The sequence below is a fragment of the Schistocerca nitens genome, chromosome 5, assembly GCF_023898315.1.
Source record: "Schistocerca nitens isolate TAMUIC-IGC-003100 chromosome 5, iqSchNite1.1, whole genome shotgun sequence".
In the NCBI taxonomy this organism is placed as follows: domain Eukaryota; kingdom Metazoa; phylum Arthropoda; class Insecta; order Orthoptera; family Acrididae; genus Schistocerca; species Schistocerca nitens.
Window position 1 is genome coordinate 389,339,662 of NC_064618.1, and position 16,584 is coordinate 389,356,245.

The window sequence follows — 16,584 nt, forward strand, 5'->3', positions numbered from 1 at the left end:
CAAAAAATCAAATTCACCATGTACTTGAGGAATTAACTTCAATACAATATAATAAGAACACACTTCTCTGACGCAGCGTTATGGTTTCCAAAATACCATGGAACTATTTCTTTTACATATAGCAAAATTGTTCACAACTGTTGTCTCGGTACTCAGTAAAAGTAGCAAAAAAAGGAAGAGAAGAGATATAGTATTGTCTTTTCAGTATATTTTATGAATAAATAATACAAAGTTATAAATATATCACCATAAATACTATTTAAAATATGTGACTTAGTTCCTTTATACATATATATATATGTACAATGAAGTATTTACATTCTCTAAATAGACTTAATTTGTATTGACTTATTTGCGATGATGTTAATGGTAACAGCATGTATTCAAATTATTACTATTAAATCTGAAATGAGTCGCAACAGAATCATTGTAATAATAAACCATTTTTCACAAAACACCTAATGTATTTCTACTGTTTCCACACACTCTTACTACAGATCTCAATACGGCTGTAATTTTCAAGATGCGTAAAAGCTTTTTTTCACTTTACCTATCTTAGATTTCCTTGGAATGCATGACTTCGGATTAATGGAACAGCCTATACCTTCGTAACTCACAAATGTTAATCAAGAGGGGAGAACTTCTAGAATAAATTATTCAAGAATGCTACATATGTGAACGAAATTTGTGTGTAAATAACAATTCGACTTTTCGTTAATAAGTGTACTGGCGAGCTGAATAAGTACGTATCGTGTAGTCCAACCAGTGTGCCAATGGTACTAGCAATATGACTGTACATCCACAACGACTTTTCTGATAAGTGTGATGAGAGTTTACGCCATCATTCATAACCGTTTCCTGTAGAAAGCGAACGCACTGAATCTATAACGTTCAAGCATTTAAACTGCAGTATGCTGCTTTCTGCTCTAAGGTGTAGAATGAGAGTGTTCTCCTGTTTCTATGACTTTCTAACTTTACACTCGTCGCACATACATTCTTTTGTGATTTTACCGTTTAAGCACCCTTAACGACTGAATATTTTTTTCTGCTTGCGCTCTGCGGACTACAGTCTTTCTCTCAGACTTTGCAGCGTCCAACCTGCTGTTTCGTGTTGCTGGTCATTACGTATGCAAGCTGACATGCGTGCCACGGTTTCTGTGGTATCATAAAAGTGTAGAACAGCTGTAGGTCGTCGCCTGCAATGAGCTCTCGAGACACTAACGGCTGGGCAGTCACAACACAGACTGTGTTTTTTATTTCAGTGGCATGACGATGAGCTTCCATGTTTACGGCACAATTAAGGCTGTCAGGCCCGGGCGACAGGTTGTGTAACAAGCACTCGTTCTGTGGCCCGCTCCTCCGCACGTCGCGACCTTCCCTCTAAACTGCCTGTCATTTCTGGCACAGCTTCCGCCAGCTGCAGACGACGCTTCTAAACGACAACGGCGAAAACGTCAGAGGAAATGTGATCCACTCGAGTCCGGAGCAAGGACAATTAACTTAACGCAGCCGCGCTTCGCCCACTGTCGGAGATTGCGGCGAGAGGAAGCTGGCCCTTGACCGACGTGTGTCAGATCCATCAAGCGGTCCTGGATGTCGCCTCTAACCAATGTGTTGTTCAAGAGATAATCACGCCAAGGCGGAACGTCTTAGGAAATCAACTGTTTACTGGAGAAACCACTTTGCCGTTTATAGTCATTAAGCATCTATATGATCCTCTTTTTTTTAGTAGCTACGAAATACCAGGCACTCGACTCTCAGTAAATATATCCTTCCTGGTCGGGAATATACGTAACGTAAGAGTGAAGGTTGTGACAGAAGGACCATGACATGTGGAAGTTTGGATCTGACCATGATTCGTTCACGGATAGCCGAACCTGTTAAGGCCGGGTTCAGGTCCCGGTAGGGCACAAATTTTCCATTATCGTCATTCTAATATACAGTAGATGGTGATTCATCTTCGCAATTGCAAATACATTTCCTTTATGTGTTAGGAGCACTTGCTCTCGAAATTAACATTACTTATACATATGACTGTCTTGAGGAATTTCTGACTGATAGAACTCAACACGTAATACTTGACGGCGGGTGTTCCGCAAAAAGGGATGTATTATAGGATGTGACCCAAGGAAGCCTAATAGCACCTCTGATGTTTTCAATACACGTAAACGATTTATCAGGGACGAACAGCAGCACTGTAAGATTTTTCGCTGTTGTATACATGAAAGGACCTCCGATAGACGATCAGAAGGAACTGCAGAAAGACTTGGACAAACTGTGAAGTAGGCATGGCAGCAGGCACAAAACTAATTCATAGATGCGTTGCTACTTTTGTAACAAGGCGGTAGCCCATACGTTAGTGCAATAGAAATGCTCGGGAAACTTGTAGTTCTTGGAGGACGAAGCAGGTCGTGGGAAATCTTGTTAACTAAATTTAGAGAGCTTGTATTTGAAGAGAACGGGGCTACTATTATGCCGATACTATGGTAATATCTGGTGGGGATCATAAGACGGATTAGTGCGTACAGAGATACACAGAATGTTCCCCTTAGAGCGTTCAAAAACGCAACAGGACATAGAGAATGCTCCACTGAACAATTTGAGATAGGGAACCTGGGGTAAGAGAATCCAACTGAAGGAGATATTGAAGTAAACTTGTCTGCCGCTTTGTCTAGTATTCCCGTCTTCCACTTACAATTAACATGCGTACAATTTTACACGAACTGTACGTTTTATCTACATGTACATTCTTTATTTCCTGCAAAGAAACAAGGAGGACGAATCTGATTACTAGGACGTCATGATGCCATCTGAATGTCCACCTATATTTTAGTTTCGTGTAAAGGGTTCTACCTGACTTGTTGGAGAACGTACCCTTGGATGTTCGTGAGAGGTTGTGGATACAACATGACGATGCACCGCCTCACTTCAGTGTGGATGTCCGCAACCATCTCAATGTTGCATTTCCTGGTCGTTGGGCTGGAAGGGGAGGTCTTATTCCATGGCCTACGAGGTCACCTGACCCGAATCCCCTTCATTATTTCCTATGGGGATATCTAAAGTCACTTGTGTATGAGACCCCATAGGATAAATTAGTTACCAGAATTGTAGCAGCCTGTGGTGTGATTCGAAACATATGATGGACATTGGTCATGGTGAGTCAGAACCTTGTTCGCCGATGTCATGCTCGCATTGAGGTTGATGGCCGTCAGTTTCAGCACATTTTGTAAGATGCATTACAAATGGTACGTTCATTGTGTAAATGATGGTATTTGCTGTTAACTGTAACTAATCCTCCTTAACCTTGCTTCTCCGACTCGAAATACCCTACCTCAAATTGTTCACTGGAGCATCCTCATTTTCCATAGAAAGAGAATGAAGTAGGAAAGAAAATCTGCAATACTGACACGATACACTCTTCACGATACGCTGTACCTTGTCATGCGAAGTATATAAGTAGATGTAGATTTCTAAGAATCCATAGCATACGAGGAAGGGTCACGTAATTTCATGGTATGTACCCCGCGACCACCTTCAAAAGTACTTTAGGAACCAGCTCCGGGTGTGAAAAAACCTTCGCATTTTTTTAGAAGTGCATTTCGAAAGCTTTTATCTTTTTTTGATACCATTTAATGTATAAGGAGCCGCTTACATTTTGGCAAGAGTATTTTGTCGTGTTCATAGAGCCGCCTCAGTTATTACAGAGTGATATATTGCCCACTTCTTCGAAAAAACTTCATACTGATTCAAAACTGCACGCGATGAAATGCACAATACAACACTTCAGCTAAAATTAATTAGAAGCTTTTAGCCAGTCTTATATAGCAAGAAATATATCCCACGCTCTTGCGCAGGAGGAGACGAAATACATTTTCGTCTTAGCACTGATAAATAAAACACAGGAAGTAGACAGCCACTCGCATGGTTTCGTTCTTCTTTTGACAAGTCTGAAGTACTGGCACGGCAATTTAGCAACATGTTTGGAAATGTTGAATTTTAAAAGCCATGATCACACTTCTGGGAAAATTTAAAATGTATTTGTGGACCAAGTCCAATCAGTTGTATCCTTAAAGACCATTGTCAAGTGATTGGCGGCCACCTGAGGTAGTGTGAAAAACTAGTTTAGTGGCTGCGATGAAGAGAGTGACGAGAGAAGAAGGAGAGAGAGAGAGAGAGAGAGAGAGAGAGCGAAGGAGACATTAAGTGCACTTAGTGATCTATTCAACATTGCAATTTTTTATAATTATTTATAATTTTGACAGGAAACGTGTATGCAAAGATCTGCTCTAATCGCGAGAATCACCGACTTCTTTCGATGAACAGGTAAGTTATATTTTCAACATCGATTGTATCTTGTAATAACGATTTAGAAAAATAACTAGAAATGGTGGACAGGAACAAATCCTTTCACTACTTTTTGTGGTATTTGTTCGTTGGGGCTGTGACACGACGTACGACAGGTGTGTGTCACGTCCTTGTACCACGTGACCCCGGTTACTGAAGTGAAGTGTTATTCAACTCGCTTTTGATCAAGACCATAAACGGTGTGATGCAAAATGTGCCTGGTTCCAGCGTGTCTGTAATTAGTGTAGTTAAATAGCTATACAGTTATCTTCCTTATTTCTATTCACGATGCTTGCTATCCTCATCAATTTCATCCTGACAACGAAAAAGGAACGTGGCGAAATGAAATTCTAAATGATTTCTGTAAAACGTGCGTTGGGATGACGTAGTAGTAAACAGCCACAGTAGAGTTGGTCTATGAAGTAAGAAGACTGCCTCGACTGCAGTTACGGAAAAACAGAAGACTAGCGCCCGTGTCAGCAGCGGGCGTTCTCCAGCCTGTGCCTCGTTTGCAGTAAATCGGCCGGCCACGGTGAGGTGTGACGCCAGCGGTGGCAGTGGTCGGTGGGAGATTTGAGGGCGGGGGCGGCCCGTCACCAGGAGAAGAAGCGGCGCGTGCAGGCGGCGACGCCGGCGCACGGCCGCGCCTCGGACAGCGCCGGACACGGCCGAGCGCCCGTCCTCAACACGGCGCGGCTCCTGCGCGACTCGCCGGCTCCGCAAGAGGCGCTGCAGTCGGACCACTCGCTCCACTCGCCGACCACGCAGCGCGATGCCGCCAGCCGCCTCACGCCGTGCTGCCCACCTGCGGCAGATACACGTTCTTATAACACGCTTTACTGGCAGGAGGATTTACACACTACTGGCCATTAAAATTGCTACATCAAGAAGAAATGCAGATGATAAACGGGTATTCATTGGACAAATATATTATACTAGAACTGACATGTGATTACATTTTCACGCAATTTTGGTGCATAGATCCTGAGAAGACAGTACCCAGAACAAACACCTCTGGCCGTAATAACGGCCTTGATACGCCTGTGCATTGAGTCAAACAGAGCTTGGATGGCGTTTACAGGTACAGCTGCCCACGCAGCTTCAACACGATACCACAGTTCATCAAGAGTAGTGGCTGGTGTACTGTAACGAGCCAGTTGCTCGGCCACCATTGACCAGACTTTTCAATTGGTGAGAGATCTGGAGAATGTGCTGGCCAGGGCAGCAGTCGAACGTTCTCTGTATCCAGAAAGGTCCGTACAGGACCTGCAACATGCGGTCGTGCATTATCCTGCTGAAATGTAGGGTTTCGCAGGGATCTAATGAAGGATAGAGCCACGAGTCGTAACACATCTGAAATGTAACGTCCACTGTTCAAAGTGCTGCCAATGCGAACAAGAGGTGGCCGAGACGTGTAACCAATGGCACCCCATACCATCACGCCGGGTGATACGCCAGTACGGCGACGACGAATACACACCTCCAATTTGCGTTCACCGCAATGTCACCAAACACACATGCGACAATCATGATGCTGTAAACAGAACCTGGATTCATCCGAAAAAATGACGTTTTCCAATTCGTGCACTCTGGTTCGTCGTTGAGTACACCATCGCAGGCGCTCCTGTCTGTGATGCAGGGTCAAGGGCAACCACAACCACGGTCTCCGAGCTGATAGTCCATGCTGCTACAACCGTCGTTGAACTGTTCGTGCAGATGGTTGTTGTCTTGCAAACGTCTCTATCTGTTGACTCAGGGATCGAGACGTGGCTGCACGATCCGTACACCCATGGGGATAAGATGCCGGTCATTTCGACTGCTAGTGACACGAGGCCGTTGGGATCCAGCACGGCGCTCCGTATTACGCTCCTGAACCCACCGATTCCATATTCTGCTAACAGTCATTGGATCTCGACCAACGCGAGCAGCAATGTCGCGATACGATAAATCGCAATCGCGTTAGGCTAAAATCCGACGTTATGAAAATCGGAAACTTGATGGTACGCATTTCTCCTCCTTACTCGAGGCATCACAACAACGTTTCACCAGGCAACGCCGGTCAACTGCTGTTTGTGTATGAGAAATCGGTTGGAAGCTTTCCTCATGTCAGCACGTTGTAGGTGTCGCCACCGGCGCCAACCTTGTGTGAATGCTCTGTAAAGCTAATCATTTGCATATCACAGCATCTTCTTCCTGACTGTTAAGGGGCTCCGGAAAGGCTCAAAATCATGAAAAGTTCAATTTTTACTTTTTTGCGTTTTCTGAATCTGCAGACTATTGCCTTTTAATAGATATATAATTTATTCAATTCCGAAGACTACAACTATTTTTAAATTTTTTTTGAAATGTGTTTTACGTGGGCGTGACCCACTGTGGCGCTGTTAAACTGCTGTCAAATGGTGTTATTATTAACGTCCGTGCTCATCAGGTACATTTTAGTGATGTGAGATAAAGTATGTGTTGTGGCTAACCTGTGATGGTTCAATATATATCGCTGGTGTGATTGCCGATTGTTTCATGTTTATTTACTCTGTCGTTATCTCGAAAATATTCGTAATTAATTCTGTTTCTTGAGTCTCTGTTTTGTTGAAGTATAATAATGAGTAAAAGTAAAGTTATTAGAAATCCTCTGAAGGCTTTTAAGAAAAGGAGAAATGTTGGAAAGCCAAAGGTATGTGTTATTACTGTAAACAATAAAGACGATAACCAAGTGAGTGAACCTAACCTCTCAAGTACACCTGCCCATAGCAAAAATGGTTCAAATGGCTCTGAGCACTATGGGACTCAACTGCTGAGGTCATTAGTCCCCTAGAACTTAGAACTAGTTAAACCTAACTAACCTAAGGACATCACAAACATCCATGCCCGAGGCAGGATTCGAACCTGCGACCGTGGCGGTCTTGCGGTTCCAGACTGCAGCGCCTTTAACCGCACGGCCACTTCGGCCGGCTGCCCATAGCAGTCAAAGTGGGAAAGAAAATACTTCACAGAAGAAGCTTGGTTCAATGAGTGAAAACTATGAATGTTTTATGGGCGAATCGGATGTGAATGAAATATTTGATATGTCGGTTCTCAAAGGAATTTTTTCAAACTGTGTAAGATGTATTCATTGTAGTGAAGTTGGTCTGAAACTCTCCATAATAAAGCACGTAGGACTTGCTAGTGAAATACAACTGAAATGTGATAAGTGTTCATACATGACCACCTTTTGGAACAGTGTTGCAGTAACTGCAACTGAAGAAAATGGTAGCAAAATCTACGAACACAACATTAGATTTGTTTATTCCTTGCGTTCAGTTGGTAAGGGTGCTACTGCAGGTGCAATTTTCTGTGGCATCATGAATCTTCCAAATCCCCCAACCAAGTTTACGACCTATAATAAATTAATAGGGTCTAAAGTAGAAGATGTCTGTATAGAATCTATGAAGAACGCTGTGGAAGAGGCAGTAATGGAAAATAATGGTAACAGAGATTTGACTGCAGCGTTCTATGGTACCTGGCATAAACGGGGACACACATCTCTTCATGGTGTAGTATCTGCCACCAGTATGTATACAGGGAAAGTTTTAGATATAGCAGTAATATCAAAGTATTGTAGATGTCCACAAAAATATAAAGGTACACATGAAAATAATTGCAAAGCTAACTATAGTGGCAGTAGTGGAGGAATGGAAGTGGCTGGTGTTGCCAGTATATTCCAGCGTTCTGAGGCGTGTGATAAAGTGCGATATGTTAATAACCTTGGTGACGGTGATTCTAAAAGTTTCAAACATGTTCAAGGACTGAAGCCCTATGGTGATGATGTTGTAGTGCAGAAATTTGAGTGTATTGGACACGTACAGAAGCGAATGGGAACAAGACTTCGGCGACTGAAAGCTTCGTACAAAAAACAAAAACTCAGTGATGGTAAAGGGTTGGATGGGAAGGGAAGGTTAACTGACAGTGTAATTGACAAAATACAGAACTATTATGGAATGGCTATTAGGCAAAATACACAAAGTGTCGACGAAATGAAGAAGGCTGTTTGGGCTCTTTTTTTTCATACTTCTTCAACCGATGAAAATCCCCAACATAGCTTGTGTCCCAAAGAAGAAGACAGTTGGTGTAAATATAACAAAGGATTGCTAACTGGTGAAGTGTACACTCATAAGCATAGTCTGCCTCATGCAATAATGGAGGTGATAAAACCTATTTTCAGAGACTTAGCAGCACCTGAACTGTTGAAAAAGTGTATTCACGGAAAAACTCAAAACCCCAATGAAAGTGTAAATAGTGTTATATGGTCGAGAATCCCCAAGACTGTATTTGTTGGAATAGAAACACTTCACTTTGGTGTGTATGATGCTGTTGCGACTTTCAATGATGGCAACATTGTAAGGTGCAAGGTATTTAGAAATATGGGAATGAAGATAGGTTCTAACATGGTACGAGCGATGCTTGCTTTAGACAAGGAACGCCTTCGGGCTGCAGACAGGGCTGTAAAGAGTCTAGAAATACATGCAAGAGTAAACAGGAGGAGGAACAAGAGGAAGCTGGAGGAGGAGTTTGCAGAGGATGAAGATAATCCATCCTATGGACCTGGAATGCACTAAAAAGTTAATCCAATCTTTGTCGCTCGATTCCCAAAACTTTTATTTTCTCATACTAATTACATGTTTTCTAAGGATCTTCCAAACATATTTGTTTCAAACTTTCAGTAAATGTTACACAGTACCTTCTGCATAATTTAACACAGCCTTTTTCCAAAAAACTGTATATTTTTGAATATATAAATAAAAAATTGCAAAAAAATGTTGTGAATTTTCATTACAATTGAAAAAAATCATCTTCAATAACTGAACTAAAATTTTGTAAAATCCCTGTGTTAAGTTGTAGCCCATATTCCAATAAATAATCTGTAAAAAGTTCAACTTCCTACCTCAAATACTTTGTGAGGAAAGATGTAATTTATAAGCGTTATTTTAACATTGCAAGTATAGGGCGTTCCGGAGCCCCTTAAATTTCACGTCTGTAGTACGACATCTTCGTGGTGTAGCAATTATAATGGCCAGTAGAGTAAGATCAAATAAGGCTGAAGGGACAGATAATATTCCTTCAGAATTTCTAAATCATTTGGGGACCTGTGTAGAGTGTATGAGTCTGGCGACGTACCATCTGACTTTCAGAAAAATATCATCCACACACTTCCGAACACTGCAAGAGCTGACAAGTGCGAGAATTATCGAATAATTAGCATAACAGCTCATGCAGCCAAATTGCTAACAAGAATAATATACAGAAGGACTCAAAAGAAAATTGAGTATGTGTGAGATGACGATTAGTTTGGCTTTAGGAAAGGTAAAGCCACCAGAGAGGCAATTATGACGTTGCGGTTGATGGTGGAAGCAAGACTAAAGAAAGATGAAGACACGTTCATAAGATTTGTCGACCTGGAAAAAGCGTTCGACAAGGTAAAATGATGCAAGATGTTCGAAATTTTGAGAAAAATACGGGCAAACTGTAGAGAAGATGGGTACTATTCAATATGTGCAAGAGTCAAGACGGAATAATAAAAGAGTATAAGACAGGTACATAGTCTTTCGCCCCTACTGTTCAATATGTAGCCGGCCGGAGTGGCCGAGCGGTTCTAGGCGCTACAGTCTGGAATCACGCGACCGCTACGGTCGCAGGTTCGAATCCTGCATCGGGCATGGGTGCGTGTGATGTCCTTAGGGTAGTTAGGTTTAAGGAGTTCTAAGTTCTAGGGGACTGATGACTTCAGAAGTTAAGTTCCGTAGTGCTTAGAGCCATTTTTTGGTTCAATATGTACATCGAAGACGCAACGACGAAAATAAAAGTTCAGGAGCGGGATTAAAAATCTGGGTGGAAATCTGTCAGTCATACGATTCGCTGATGACATTGCTATCCTCAGCGAAACTGAAGAAGAATTACATGATCTGCTGAATGGAACGAACAAAAGAAAGTGGATTCAGAGTAAATCGAAGAAAGGATTGTTGGTCACGAAGTAGATGAAGTTAAGGAATTCTGCACATAGGCAGTAAAATAGCCAATGACGGACGGATCAAAGAGGTCATCAAAAGCAGACCAGCACTGGCAGAAAGAGCATTTCTGGCCATCAGAAGTCCACTACCATCAAAGATAGGCTTTAATTTGAGGAAGAAATTTCTAAGAATATACGTTTGGAGCACAGCATGGTACGGTAGCGAAACATGGACTGCGTGAAAACAGAACAGAATCGAATTTGAGATGTGGTGCTACAGAAAAATGTTGAAAATTAGGTGTACTGATAAGATAAGGAATGAGGAGGTTGTTCGCAGAATCGGGAGGAAAGGAATATGTGGAAAACGCTGACAAGACATCAGTGAATGACTTCCATTGTACTACAGGAGGCTCTAGAGGCCAAAATGTGTTGAGGAAGACAGAGATAGGAATAGATCCACCAAATAACTGAGGACGTAGGTTGCAGGTGCTACTCCTAGATGAACTGGTTGCCACAGGAGGGGAATCCGTGGCGGGCTGCATCAAACCAGGTAGAAGACTGATAGAAAAAAAAAGAAAGAAAGAAAATGTTGGAAGGTGAGGATACAGGGTGATGGGGATGGGGGCTGATATGATATCCCCAAGTATCTATAGCTTCTGTTGTCCTGTCGTCCTCAGACGCGTGTGATATAAGGTTGATACTTGTCACGTGAGGTACGTTAATGTGCAGCTAAATGAAACCAATTTTATCATGCTATACGCAGTTAGAATGGCCAAATAACACAGCCAATGGGTTGCAAATAATTTCTTAATACTAGACCTAGGTTTCGATATCTCTAAGGACGTCTTCATCAGATCGAAATTTTGACAACTCTGCACGGCAATGCATAGAAAAACGTTTGACTGAAACATAGGAAGGTTACTTACGCAAATTTATATTGCTAGAAGGCAATAGTCAAGATTTCGAGTAGACATGCTCGAGTAAAAAATAAAAAATAAAAAATGTTCCAGCATTTGGTACGTATACCTTGCAATGCACAACATCAGGCTGATCGGTCCAGTGGCTTACATTACTGCTGCGAAACTAGAACACAATTTGCGCCGCCTATCGGGGTGGACGGTGACTTATGCCCATTTGCGACATCATAACAAAAATAATCGAATTACACAACAGTTAATTACAAAAAATATCAAAGGCTGAGAACTTAATGTATTTCTCGAAGTAAAAAGTAGTCAAGAAAATGAACTGCAACTAAGAGTCATCTATTAGGCTTTATTTTTTGAAAAGCATCATCTGTGGGTTGCAATATATATTTGTGTGTATGGTATTTTCTTTTACGTATTGGAAACCGTATTTTCATTTTAGAAACGCTTTTTTAACTTTCTAATTTAATATAACATAACAATTCTCCAAACATATGATTACAAGGTTCCTCGTTGCTGCTCTCTTTTGGTTTTAAAGCAGTATATTGGCTTTCAGATTATCACTAGCACAGCACTGAGAAAATGGACACACATTTCCTTCATTTCTTTTTCAAAGCTGTTACTAACTATTGAATGTTATTGCCAACTCTTGAATGTCATAGCCAATTCTCGAATGTGTGTAACATGTACGGTCTGTGGTTGTGTGTGTGTGTGTGTGTGTGTGTGTGTGTGTGTGTGTGTGTGTGTGTGTGTGTGTGTGTGTGTGTGTGTGTGTGTGTGTGTGTGGCCGGCCGGAGTGGCCGAGTGGTTCTAGGCGCTACAGTCTTGAACCGCGTGACCGCTACGATCGCAGGTTCGAATCCTGCCTCGGGCATGGATGTGTGTGATGTCTTTGGGTTGGTTCGGTTTAATTAGTTCTAAGTTCTAGAGGAATGATGACCTCAGCAGTTAGGTCCTATAGTGCTCAGAGCCATTTTAACCATTTGTGTGTGTGTGTGTGTGTGTGTGTGTGTGTGTGTGCGTGTGTTTGTGTATGTGTTTGCGTATGTGTGATCCTGTGTCTGTGTTTATTTGTGCAAGTGCACATGTGTGTCAGGTGTCACTTGGTATTAGATCTGTACATGTATATCTGAATTTTTTTCAAATTTTTCATTTTATATACACACGGGTGTTAGGGGTGTAAGTGCCGATATTTCTGTATATGACTAAGGACAGCGTAGTAAACAACATTGTGTCATTATTGACTTCATTTAACAGGCTATTACAGCTATTACGAGTAGTATGTCTTTGGTTTGGTTGTTACCTGCGAATAAGTGTGGCACAAGCCAGCCATTACCGTTTAATTTCCCCAGGACAGCAGGCCAGGTATTGAAGTACGGACGCATGGACGCGACCGGACAGTATATACTGACATTGACAGTTCATTTCGCAGTACAGTTGCAACTGTGCAGAAAACAGCAGGTAGTAAACTATCTGCTGTGTTTGCAGGAAGACTACCAAAGACGCAGAAAAAAAGCAAGTAACACACTAAAGTAGCTACATATTAAACTACCAATCAAACCTATACCTATACTCCTAACACCATGTATATTTTTATACTGTATTTTGCTTTCGTTTAGCACATGCTGGTTTCTTGCGACAGCTTCCTGTTTGTGATAGTTTTCTTGCATTGGAACACGACATTCATTATGGTTATAGATATAAACATAAACTCTCTGCTAAATATAATAACAGAACTGCAATAGTTTAAAAAAGCAACATAGAGGTTCACCTATATCCAGAAAACTATTGCGAAAAACGAACAGGTGACAAACGATAGCAAATACAAAAAAAGTTTAAAATACTAATATCAAGTAAAAAATTTAAAAAATACATGTACACATATAAACAATTAAATATTCAGAAACATATACCAATTCACACATATACCCACACATACACACATACACACACACACACACACACACACACACACACACACACACTACAGTTGGCAATAACATTCAACAGTTGGCAACAACATTCAAAACAAAACATGTAGGAAACGTTTATTCGTATTATGTGTGCTATGCTAGTATCTGAACTGCAATTTCTTTGAAGTTACACTGAAGCAATGTACTGAGCACTGATGGCATGAATTATGTAAAATGTTTTAATATAATAATAATAATAATAATAATAATAATGCATTGTTATTTTTGATGAATATTAGTTGCTTGTGGCTCGTTAAAAGTGAAGGGGACGGCAATGACAAGATATATTAGGAGGAGGTGTAGCAGTAACATATGTGACAACCCTCTCCTCCCTCCTGCCCCCCCCCCCATCCTCCTCCTTTTAAGCCACGCCTGTGGGCATGATTTCTATTTCGTTACCTGAAAAGTAAAGTTCCTTGCGAGGGATGGTCATAATAGTTAAATTAGCACCTAGGAGAAATAAAGTATTTTTTTTTTTTCATTTGCAAATACACACCTGCTACACAGCGAAATCCCCGTGTCACATTTCAGTAGTAAACCCTCCGTTTTTTTGGGATGTATTCCAATCTCTGTCTTCCTCTACAGCTTTTTCCTTCTACAGTTCCCTCTAGTACCACGGAAGTCATTCGCCGATGTCTTAACAGATGTCCTATTATCCTGTCCCTTCCCTTGTCAGTGTTTATCACATGTCCTTTTCCTTCCGATTGTGCAAGAACCTCCCCATTCCATTAACCTAACCTAACCTAACCTAACCTAACCTAACCTAACCTTATCTCTCCACATAATTTCCAACATTCGTCTATAGCACCACATCTCAAGTGCTTTGATTCTTTTCTATTCCCTAGTTCTACATAAGCCAATGGCATGCCCCACTGATGAAGTGGGGTATCGTGTTGTAGTTCGTTCTATACATCAGAAGAAGAACAAGGGTGCCACAATTTATGTGCAATTGGTGGAAATTATGGTGACAATTCCCCAACATATGTCACAGTTGTTGGGTCGTGCAAAAACTTCCCGTCTTCTCAAAGAAGTCTGAATGGCAAAGAACGAATGGCAGACGATTTCTACGCGAAGAACCGGGAATCGGAAGACATTTGGAGGCCCTATTTATCGAACACCGCTGTCTCACAATCGATACGAAAACGAGTCATAGAGCAGTATATCAAAATCATGTACAAAATGGAGAAGCTTACACAAGATAGCTTAGCGTGGAGAGATGTTTCAAACCAGACTTCGCTTTGAAGACCACAATAAAAGCAACATTTTCTAAATTACTTACCTCATTTAGCCAGTAAACGTAAACCTTCCGTGTAGAACAAATTTTTAGCAGACAGTCAGTCAACATTATGTGGTTCAGAGACAAGTCCTATCCATTCAAATTCTGTGCAGTTTTGTTGACTTTGTTACATAGTAGCCGAAAAGTACGGATTAAGATTACAGAACTTTCTAAGGGTATGGAGCACAGTATGCTCGCCCAGTCGCAAGTGTTACGAGTGCAGTGCGTCAGTGGTTTTGTGTGAGACAGATTTCGTTACGACAAAACTAATTTAAGATTGTACAAATTTTATTGTCATTGTTATCAGCTGTTCAAGTAAGTGAAAAATAGCCGCTCACACAATCAATAAAATATACTTTAATGTATTCATGGTTTACAGGGAAAAAACTCAAAACCTGTACTTCTAGCAGAAACAACGAACGCAAAGATTTAAAAGATAAGTATATCAACGAGCGCCGAGGATTTGTCTATCAACCTATGTACTAATCAACCACGATGGTCTCGCACCTTGCCGTTATAGGGATTAAGCCGTGACGTTACAGTAAACAAGTACAATGATGATTAAGGAAAATGCATTGCACTGCCAATGCTTTCAGTCCAGTTGGGCATACACTGTAAATCACTCTCGATAAGCTGATCAAGTACCCTAGGTGCAGTAATATTCTGGTCGATTATTATGTGGACAAAATAAAATTGGCACCTCAGTCAGTACCGCAATTTACACTTTAGCGACCTCCCCAACGTCCATCTCACCACTCTGGCAGTCGGCCGGAGTGGCCGAGCGATTCTAGGCACTAAATTCCGGAAACCCGCGACCGCTACGGTCGCAGGTTCGAATCCTGCCTCGGGCATAGATGTGTGTGATGTCCTTAGGTTAGTTAGGTTTAAGTAGTTCTAAATTCTAGGGGACTAATGACCACAGCAGTTAAGTCCCATAGTGCTCAGAGCCATTTGAACCATTTTTGAACCACTCTGGCATGATCAAGAAAACAGAAACTTGACTACCGTCAGGAGTTCGCTGCCCATCATTTAACTCACGGAATTCCAAGTGATGTAGGAACGGTTTCATTCCAGTGTGTCAGAAATGCCAAGTAATGGGCCCCAACTACAACATCTCAGATCATATTGCTGTCTTCATTCACTGATATTACAATGACAGAGATGTAGAAAAGGTTTGTCAGTCGTTAATAGCTCTGCGGGAAAAATAAAGTAGCAGATCAGTTACTATATCCATTTATGAGTTCTACATCGTGTCGTACAAAAAAGTGCACTTCACGTAGGATGTTGATATTACTAGCTGTAATACTCATGAACGACTATTTTCCTTCCACGTTTTATCGTTGAAGATAATTGACCTTTTTGTTAAAACTGCTTAAACTCGTTTTTTGTTAATTCCCAAGTTCGGCCCAGTTGGGATCTCACTTTTTTTTTGTTTCCTGTAATGTACATTTGTGAATTGGTAGTATGTTGGTAGCACTGCGTCTCCTTGCATGTTATGCTGTTTAACAGAAAGTAACTGCAACTTCAGCATAACGGAAAGGCGAGCGGTCTCGCGAATTCACATCGTTAATTATTATCAAGCGTCCTCTGTAATGCCCGCTGCGTGCAGTATAGGACATGCTGAACATCCTGTACAGCACAGCTGAAGCAGCAGAACACGTAGTTAATCGAGAGGGTCTCTATCTGCTATCGTAATGACAGCTATGTTTACAAATACCTACCAAAAAAAATCAGGAAGCATGTTTCCACCGCATGTCTGTAAACAAATGAGTGTTTCAGAAACAGTGCTGTGTTTGTTTATGATCGTCAACGAAAGCTCTACGTGTAAACGAGAACTGGAAACGCCCATGCTCCCATCTGGTGGCCACGTTTATTGAGCGGGTGGACGGATATTACCGTAAACAATACCCGCGGGATGACCTTGACGCTTCTGAAAGCTGGCTTGGCGACGACGCAGATTCGCAGATAGCGTTCAGTGGTAGCTCACCAACTTCGCCACGGAGTTTACGGTAAAAGCTATTTTACTGAGCTCTGAAGTACCTGATTCGTTAACGACCACGTGGATGAGTTTAGCATTTTTGGTTAGAC

At 41.5% G+C, this 16,584-nt stretch overlaps 1 protein-coding gene across 1 annotated transcript in view; it reads right to left on the bottom strand.

The window, feature by feature from the left end:
• Positions 1-1,089: 1,089 nt before the first annotated feature.
• LOC126260490 (spondin-2-like) overlaps positions 1,090-16,584 on the bottom strand; it is a 250,824-nt gene continuing 235,329 nt past the window's right edge. Inside the window, exon 6 of the mRNA XM_049957818.1 lies at positions 1,090-5,149. Coding sequence (XP_049813775.1) covers positions 4,938-5,149 — 212 coding nt within the window. The 3' untranslated portion in view covers positions 1,090-4,937. The remainder of the gene's footprint in view (positions 5,150-16,584) is intronic.